We start from the raw sequence: 9,093 nt of genomic DNA, 5'->3' as shown, positions 1-9,093 counted from the left end.
TGAGTACCCTGGGCCTCCTGGGTCTCTAGAGTTACCTCTCTTCACGGCCCAACTGTATTCTCTGCCAAATTGTTGCTGGCGCAGAGATGGTAAGGCATTCCTAAAGCACAGAGATTTATATTTGGAAGTTGAAGTGTAAGGACATGGGATGGTATGTGAGATGACACCTCCTAATGCTAAAGATACTAGAGAGCTGAGGATTAAGCAAAATGTGCTGGAGTAATCAATAAGAAAATGTATGGGATGGACTTAAGGGAATAGGAAGAGTGGGGAGAAAAGAAGAAGCCACAGCCAGAATGGCCAGCAGTGTAGCTTCATGCTCAACAGGGTTCGGGGATAAATAGGACTTCAGTCACAGTCATTCTTCAAATCCATTTATTGTCACTGCGCAGTGGCTCGTGCTCACAGGAGGCTTCCTCTGCCTCAGTAAAGATGATGAAGCACAGAGGAGGCCAATTTTATGTCTGCTGTTAGAAGTGCCCCATGGTCTTCTTTATCCAGGGCAGGAAGTGGGACACCTTCATGAAGACTACTGGGGGTGTATCGTCCTTTGCTCCATTGGACAAAATGCCTTGGATCATGTTGTTACACACAAGGGGAGTCCCAGAATCACCCTGTGGACAAGAAGGAAAATATGGAATAGGCCTCTTCCTGGTGATGGTCTTTGAACCTCTGTCAGGGGGCTGTGATTATGAGATGAGGGCAGGGCAGGCCTGGTTGCCTCCTTCAGACCAGTGGCTTTAACCTAACTCTGACTTTCTAGTTTTAACCTATCTGAATCTTTCTGTGCAACCCTAGAGATACTAGGTGATTACACAGAATTTGGTTAACTGCTGTTTCCCCCACTTCTACTCCTATCCACCAAGGGAATGGATTAAACACTGAATTGCTGGGGAACCTAGGCTGTCAAGCTCTGGACCAGAGCATGGGATATGGCCACTGTTAGCTTCCCACGAAGTTTCTCTTTCCCTGGTTCTGTCTCTATAGGCAGTGGAAACCTCACCTCAGAAGAGATCTTCATTTCCTTTGGGTCTCCCACACAAATCTCAGTGAGAGCAGAGTAGGCATGGAAGGCAGATTTGCATTCTTGTTCATCTTGTACTGTCAGCTCCACCTCTTGAAGTGTAGTTGACATTAAATCATCCGATGGGGTTCTTTTCCCCCAGCCTGCCACAAGGCATGTGTCACCTGGGTTCACCTGGCTCATTGCCTCATGCAGTCTGAGGGGCTGCACAGCTTTAGTCTGTTTGGCCTTTCTCTCCAGCTAATGGGGAATAAGCAAGAGAGTCCAGATAAGCCTGTGGTATAGACCCCATAGACCCTGGACCTACACATTGGGATGGCCATGAGAGGGCAAGGAGGAAAAGAGCAGATTTCCACTGGGAGCGACAACCCTGTATGAGAAGAGAAAGATCAGCAGGAAGGTTTGCCTCACCTCCAGCAGCATGATGTCATTGGAGAAGCTTCCAGGAACATGGTCTGGGTGTGGGATGGCTCTTTTCACACGGATGACCTGCTGGGTCTTCTCTTGTTTCTTGATGTTGTGGGCCCCAAGGATGACATTTATTGAGCTGCACAGAGAGGAGCATGGGTTTAGGTTGTGAAATAACAGAAGAGCTGTGCAGGGCAGGCTGCACCTGCTGTGCTTGGCAGTGTGGTTGCTATGTGTTGTCACCTGTGTCATTGTTCTGTACTGTCACTGTCTGACTCTAAAACTTACCTCTTCTGTTTCTCCACCTTTCATTTTAAAAGTCTTCTTTCCTTCTTTAAGGCATTTGGAACCCTGTTCCTTTCTCTGAGCTACAGCTCCCAAGTGATTTTTAATTTATTTTTATTTTTGAGACAGGATCTCTCTAAGTAGCTAACTTACCATGACTGGGAAGAAACATTTTTTTGTACTTTTATTCCTACATGTTTGCAGTACACAAGGACTGCATTCACTGTAAGAGATTAGTACATGTGCCTAACACATTCAGTTTCCTTCTTTTCTCCCCTTCCTTCATCTCCCTTTTACTTTTCCAGTCTCAGATTCATTTGGCTCAGAATACTTGATAAAGTTAATTATCATACATTCAGATACTGAGCTGAACTTTTGATCCTTTTGCTTTTCTTACTTTCTGATGAGCTCTTATGGGTTTGTGAACAGTATCCCAGGAGCTCCTAAGGCTATAGTCCCCGTGGAAGATAGAGGTTCCTGTTGGTTCTTTCAAATGTGGGCTGGTTGCTCCTCCTTACCTTCCGTTACAGTGTGCAGCTGTCAGGACAAATTTCTTTCGTACCAGGACACCACCACATCTGTACTTGTCGTCTCCAATCAGTTGCTGGACAAAGGCCATATAGGGATAGGAGTGGGGCTTGGCCTCATGACCCCCGATGATCTCTGAAAGAAAATCTGAAGATGGGGTGGCTGAGAGCAGTGTGGTCTAGAGAGAAGACTGGGGAAAGTGAGGGATGTAGATGGGATCTGGAGTGCTCTGTACCCAGCAGGAGGAACTCATTTTAGGTTCCAAGGGCTGCATGCCTTGGAGCCAGAATGACTTTTTCTAAACCTTAAGTCCTCTGTTCCTGTTCTGAGAAAGTCAGGATAATGCTGGTCTTCTACTTCCTACCTTGGACACATATGTGGAGGAGATAAGGTCTGCTGAGTGATAGAAGAGTTCCATAAGATACTGGGAAGCTGCCTTCATTCCTGCTTTTTCAGTGAGTCTTTCCAATCTCTTTGAGCTTCTGATGATTTTCAGATTGGTGGAATTTTCTAACAGTCTACCTATGAGATTATGAATTTGGATTCTCCAACATCCTGATGGTCTAGATCTAACACAATCTGTGTTCTCAGGAATTGTTCTAGGCTGTATATCTGATCTCTAATCAACCTTTCATCAGTGCTTAATGGGGCAGTGTAGTGTGGTGGGGTTGAGGACCATAAAAATTTCAAAAGACAGAGGTAGAGAAGATCCTCAAAGTGCAGCTGCAAAGACCTAAGGTGGAGCCAAGGTAATGGAAAATTGGATGCAGTCATCATGCCACCTCTGACTCTAGCTGCACCCTGATTGTCTCTTCTGGGTTGGGTATGGGATGGTGGGCACTGGATAGTGCAACTGGCTCCTGTGACACCTCTCCCCCACAGGCTGTTGGTCTGAGCTGCCTGTTCTGGTTTTTAAGTACCAGGTTTGAATAACTTACTTTTGTTGCTTTACATTTTCTTGATTTTGTTTTTGAATGTTTTTCTGAGGACAACTCACTTTCCAGGTAAGGCAGAAAACCCTGTGGAGAGCCTAACACCTAAAAAATTATCTGAGAACACCCTCCTTTTGCTGCCCTTTCCAGCCAGCTTTGTATTTGTGAGTCTGGGTTTGGAATTGGATCTGGGGCTCAGAAAACTCCTAGCTGAGACCTAGGAAAATTCGAAACCAAGGCTGGCAGAAAAGTCAAAGAGGATTTTGTGGGATGAGCTCAGATCTCTGGAGAAGGGATGGCCACTGACCTGTTCCAGCCTCAAGGGGCAGCAGCAAGCTCAGCAGGAGTAGGAGTGGTGTCATTTTCCCAGGAAGGCTGCCCAGGTCAGAGCAAACAGAGCCCCTGCAGTGCGATGAATGGGGCACAAGTCCTGTGTCCTTGCTGATATCTTAGATGTGTGTTCCTCTGGTTTTGATGGGTGGCTTCTTTCTAGGAAGGTTTATAAACATTTTCCGGATTGGTTTAGGTGAAAATGGCAGGGTCACCACTAACAGCTCTGTGGCTGAGTCACAAGGCACAGCAAGAAGAAAGCTCAAGATGTGGAGGTAGTTGAGGTTGTGCTGCATGCAGCTAGTAAAAGGGCAGAGACCTCAGAAACTGTCCAGGGTCTGAACTGAACCAAGCATGGCTCCTTTTCACAGCTCTGGTGTCTTTTCTCATTCTGCAAAGATTGTGAGCAATTACTTAGCAGGCTAGAGCCAAAGAGGAAAGGCAAATATTTCTCTACTCAAAGTATTTTCTTTGAGGAACCTCTTCATTCAAGTCAGTCTTGTTTGTATCCCATTAACTCTTTTAGTTTTTAGATTAGAGAGGCAGCCCACCATTTGCCTAAGTGGTTCTGCACTTTTTTTTTTTTTACCCCTGAGCGTGATCTCAAGTTGTATCCATTTACCTGCAAGAGCCTCAAGGTTTTCCTTCCTTATAGTTGAATAGTTCTCCATTGCATAAAAGTGTTATGCCTTCCCAACCAATCTGCAGCTAATGGATGTGCTACCCCTATTTTTTTCTGGTTCCCTGTCACATAGAGTATTACTTTCTCATCTTGGACTTTTGGTCTATTAACCTTCTTTCAGGTTAACTATATTTCTTATATAGAGCATTGTGATGGATCCTATCTCCTGATCCACTCTGACTGTGTTTCTTTTTATTAGTGTATTGAGTCCATCCATGGTAGTGATTATGGCCAACCTTCTCTGTGTCATCTCTGCCATGCTATTTTTCTCTCATTGTTTGCCTACTGTTCCCCTTTATTCTACTGTCTGCTGCATACAGTGAGCTCCTTCTGCCTCTGTTCAAGAAATCATGGTCTTTTCTCTCTCTATATATAATGGCCTTCGGTATTTTTTGTAGGGTTAGTTTAGTGGTCATGAACATCCCCAGTTCCTCTTTGTCATGGAAGCATCTTGTTTCTTCATTATTTGAGAGATAGTTTTTCAGGGTACATCAATCTGGGTTGGAAGTTATTTTCTTTGAGGGCTTTGAGTACTTTACTCCAAGCTCTTGATTAGATGGTTTGTGCTGAGAAGTCTATTGTGATTCAGATGGGTTTTCCTTTGAAGGTGGTCTGTTTCTTTTCTCTGATTGCTTTTAATATTCTATTCTTGTGTTGAATTTCTGGGATCTTAATTATTATATGTCTGGGTGTAGATGTATTTAAGTTATAGCTAGCTGGGGTTCTGTAATGCCTCATATATCTAGATGAATATCATTTCCTTTTGCTATGCTTGGAAAGTTTTCTTTGATTATTTATGTAAATAGCCTTTGTATTTCATTTATGTTTACCCATGCTTCTTCACTCATTTTTTATTTTTAAGTTATAGATCCTCTTGTCATGTTCTAAGCTTTGTATTGTTATTTCCTGGTTTCCTGTTATTTTTAAGACATCTTTCCTGTTCTGATTGCAATTTGCAAACCTGTCTTTAAGGTCTGACAGTCTATCTTTAGTTTCTTTCAAGCAATTTTGCCAGCTTTCAATGGAGTTTTTAATTTCCTGGTAATCTGTTTGAATCTGTTTCATGTATTTTAAAGTTTTTTTATATTCTTCATTAAAGGTTTCCCTCCTTTAAACATGCTCCTCTATTCTTCCATCTTTGTCTTCTTGAGTGGTGTTTAGCATTTCCTTTATTCTTTTTCTTATATCTTCCTTTACTTATTTTAATATTTCTGTTTTAAATTCTTTTATAGTTTCTTGAAGTTGTTTCTTTATGTCAGATGCTGTTGATTCGGAAACTGCAGGTGTGCAACCCCAGATGTCTTCTGTGTTTACCTCTCCTGGGCCAGTAATGCTTAGAGGCTGGGTTAGAGGCTGGAGACTGCCTTTTGTTCCTTCTTCACGTTCCTTGATTCTTCCAGACACATGGATAATGCTGTCCTTCGCACATCCTGTGTTGGTTATAATTACTCTGAAGCATACTGTCTAGAGATTGCTGCTTTGCCCAATCTGCTGGTGAATTCTGGAGTATCAGCAGGGGTGAGGCAGGCTGGCCACTCCCTTCTGAGCTGGTTAAACACTGGGAGTCCTCACTATATTACTGTGTGTTGTGTGGGTGGAGTTGGTTAGGGATAGCTTTAGGGAAAGCTCAGTCTTGACTATTGTGCACAGGGGCAGGACTCAGTCCAAGCAATTTTCACCAATCTGCTCTGCTCTAGGAGTGGCTGAATGAAGCCAGCTGCAGTTCTGGTTCCAGGCTTCTCCATCCTGACTCGAAAATGGCACTTGGCCAATTGCCCACTCCCGCAGGAGGACTAAGTCCCCCACACTCACTATGAGCCAGTGGAGTTCTCTTGTCTGTTGATCCCCTTTGTGACTATGTCTTCCTTCTGAGGCCTTCAGGCTTGCCTACCATCAACTTCACTGTGACCCTGTGTCTCTGGATTCCAGGGGCGCTTTGCACAAAATGGGACTGGCACTAGTAAAAGCGCATCTGGCTCCTGCCTTCCATTGAAGCTTTCCTTTCCTTTCTTTTCCTTCCCTCCCCTCCCCTCCCCTTCCCCTCCCCTTTCCTCCCCTTCCCCTCCCCTTTCCTAGCCTCCCCTCCTCTTCCCCTCCCCTCTCCTCCCTTTCCCTCCCCTCCCCTTCCCTTCCCCTCCCCTCTCCTCCCTTTCCCTTCCCTCCCCTCCCCTCTGCTCCCCTCCTCTCCCCACCCCTTCCCTTCCCTCCTTTCCTTTCCTTTAATTTCCTTTCCTTTCCTTTCCTTTCCTTTCTTTCTTTTTTCTCACTTTAGTTTCTTCCTGGATCCAGGGGATCTATTTGTTTCCTTCTGGTTTTCTTCAGAGTGCTGTATTCCAGCATCTGGGCTGTTTCTCTCAGGGAGGCTTTTTACTTTGCTGCTTATTATTCTGCCATCTTGCCAGAATCTCCAAGAAAAGAATTTCTGAAATAATTTAAAAATGTTATTTGATAGGGTAATTCCCAACATAGGAAAAATAACACTCAGTGAAAGCAATGGGAGTTTATATTTATTCATTTTTACCCTGCTTCAGGGAATACACCAGCTACTGTAGATATGTCATATAGAACTCCAGTGTGGGAAATGCCTGTTACTAACTACATGTGTAGATAAGAAAGAGGCTGAGAAACTTTAGATAGTATGTCAAGGAGAGTGGAGGTAACAGTGCACATCTATGTCAAAATGCAAACTTCCACTATCTTCCCTTGTATAGTAGAAGCCACAAATTGGTAGATCTCAACTCAGCTGTCCTAGCACGGTAACCTGGTGCAGTCAGGATACCACTGTGATGGCCTTCCATTGACTTTCATTTACTGTCACTAAGGGTCCATTCAATGAATCCTACCTTCCCTTGGACATCAGGATCAATCACCTACCTATTGTAGTAGCCCACTTAAGCAGATGACAGCTGACTTGTTTTTCAGGAAGACCAATAGAGCAGCAAAGTCCAAGACTGTGGATATGGAGCCAAAACTTTTGAGGGTGGTCACCATGGAGTGAGAGTTAAAAGTCCAAGGGTGCTAGTAGGCCTGGTGTTTAGGGGACCTGGCTCCGTCCAGGCTCTCTCCTAAGTTCTGCATTATCTTTGTTCATCTTGGTCTTTTCCTGGGAATCTGTTTCTTTCTCTTTTAGAGTAAGATGAGGACCAACCTCGAGTAATAATTTTTCAAAGGAGTTTTAAACTACAAATTGACTTCTCCAGAGTAAATAGAATACTTGAGTATTCATGTATATGACTGGGAAACTTTCTAAACTATTATTGTTTGGGATTTGCTTTGTGTATTTTCAATTTTTTTTTCTGAGGAAGGAGCCAGATCTTCAGTAGGTGTTGGGTGCAGGAATTTTGGTTTTCAGCCCCAAATCAGGAGCTGATTTTTACCTCCTCAAGCTAAACAAGACAATTATGAGATTGTGATGTAGCGTTGTTTTGTAAACAAGATGGGAAAGGGAATGCATTTGAGAATTACATGATCTTAGAGTGAGATTTAACTCTGAGTCACAAAAGAATGTAGCATTGTAAATCTTTGAGACATAGAGGCATTAAGTTCAAGCCAAATTCTGCCAGGCAGTGTGGAGTATTAGTGACCAGATCCTGGGACCAGAGGTGGTAGGAGTGTTCAGCAAGGTAAACCCAGCTCCCACAGAGACACTTATTTAACAAAATACCATTCACTTTGTGTTCTGTAAGCTAAGAACTTCTCAAGAAGGAGTAGCCTGGGTAATATTAGATATAATGGGTGTATCAATAACCATGATGACCTAAATATTACAGGTATTTCCCCATTTTTCTTTTGTGGCACCTCCCTGACTCAAGTTTGATTCTGCAGAGGCAGCCACTGTAGTATTGACAGGGATTATGGTTCTCAGAAGGCTGACTGGATATCTATGGTTCCTACAATTTAATTTTGTATGAAGACATTTATATCTGCTAGTTTTCAAACAAATGAAAATAAGGCTGCCTCATTATCTTCTCACCTACTGGCTGCCAGCTCCCTATGTGAAAATCTTCTCTTTTGAATCGTTTAGCAGCTTCACATCTGAAAAGTGTGTGACTAAGGTAATTTCTAAATCTCATGCAGTTCTGAAGTATCTTGTGATACTATTGGTAGAAATTGTAAACAGAAATATAAATAAGATATTTTATTTCAGAGATTTTCCACATAGGCCTCGTAGGGCAATCTGGAGGATGGAGAGGGAGTTAATTGGTAAAGCCTGTGACACTGTCACTTTCACTGGGCTCTCTGATTATGTTCACCAGAGACTCAAATGCTCAGCACTTTTTTTCTTGGTTCCTGGGATTGAAATGAGGACCTTGTGCTTACCAGGCAGGTACATGTGCCGCTGAGCTAAATCCCTAGCCCCCGGCCCAGCTCTTTGTAAGCACTTATAAAGAAATTGTTCCAGTGTAGTCAAAGTCATGAAGAGCTTATGTTTGTAATCCCAGGAAAAATTATTGGAATTCTAGTAAGTAAATTTCAATCGACAAGTCCAGTGCAATTCATGGCATGAATAAAGAGTTAAACGAGTATCTGTAGTTATGGGAGTCCTTAGTCCAGTGGGAACAGTGGCTAACAGGAATAAAGGCCACAACCCAGGGCAGAACCAGGATGTCATTAACTTGTGAGGAGGGGGCTGAATCTGATGTCCTGGACTGGGGGATTTCAGGAGGTTATAACACCAGATCACAGTGGTCTAGTAAGGACACGAGTTGGTAGATTGTGACAACTTTCAAGGGATAAAAATGGGCAACCAGGTGGCTATAAGCCAAGGTTAGCCTTGATCTTAGAGGAAAATGGAGAAGGAAACAAATTTCGGGTGAGGGTGAAGAGCCACTCAGGTTACTCTGCACTTCATGTGTATCCCCAAACCTGTGGGAGAGAAATGTCCTGCTAAGGAATACCCTTCC

At 43.4% G+C, this 9,093-nt stretch overlaps 1 protein-coding gene across 2 annotated transcripts; it reads right to left on the bottom strand.

The window, feature by feature from the left end:
* Window positions 1–358: 358 nt before the first annotated feature.
* Window positions 359–3,667, bottom strand: LOC100733054 (granzyme H-like). 2 transcript variants are annotated; one of them, XM_063236849.1, is made up of 5 exons: window positions 3,485–3,667; window positions 2,236–2,380; window positions 1,436–1,571; window positions 1,004–1,264; window positions 359–614 (listed from the first exon to the last, which is right to left on the bottom strand). In XM_063236849.1, the coding sequence occupies exons 1-5, from the start codon at window positions 3,537–3,539 to the stop codon at window positions 471–473; spliced, it is 741 nt and encodes a 246-aa protein (XP_063092919.1). In that variant the 5' UTR covers window positions 3,540–3,667; the 3' UTR covers window positions 359–470. The 2 variants fall into 2 exon arrangements, with proteins under 2 accessions (XP_063092919.1, XP_013013238.2); XM_013157784.2 differs by having other exon boundaries at window positions 2,236–2,392; window positions 3,485–3,665.
* Between the last annotated feature and the right edge of the window lie 5,426 nt (window positions 3,668–9,093).

This window comes from Cavia porcellus, unplaced genomic scaffold (assembly GCF_034190915.1).
Source record: "Cavia porcellus strain 051 isolate PalLab524CR breed Dunkin Hartley unplaced genomic scaffold, mCavPor4.1 scaffold_26, whole genome shotgun sequence".
NCBI lineage: Eukaryota > Metazoa > Chordata > Mammalia > Rodentia > Caviidae > Cavia > Cavia porcellus.
Note: the sequence above shows the minus strand (reverse complement) of the source record. Positions and strands in the feature narration are given on the sequence as shown.

Excerpts from the sequence above, each read along its gene's own strand:
- LOC100733054 (XM_013157784.2), bottom strand. The coding sequence starts at position 3,539 with ATGACACCACTCCTACTCCTGCTGAGCTTGCTGCTGCCCCTTGAGGCT. Across the intron at positions 2,393-3,484 it reads GCCCCTTGAGGCTGGAACAG|ATTTTCTTTCAGAGATCATC; the intron begins GTCAGTGGCCAT and ends CCCCATCTTCAG. Across the intron at positions 1,265-1,435 it reads ATGACATCATGCTGCTGGAG|CTGGAGAGAAAGGCCAAACA; the intron begins GTGAGGCAAACC and ends ATTCCCCATTAG.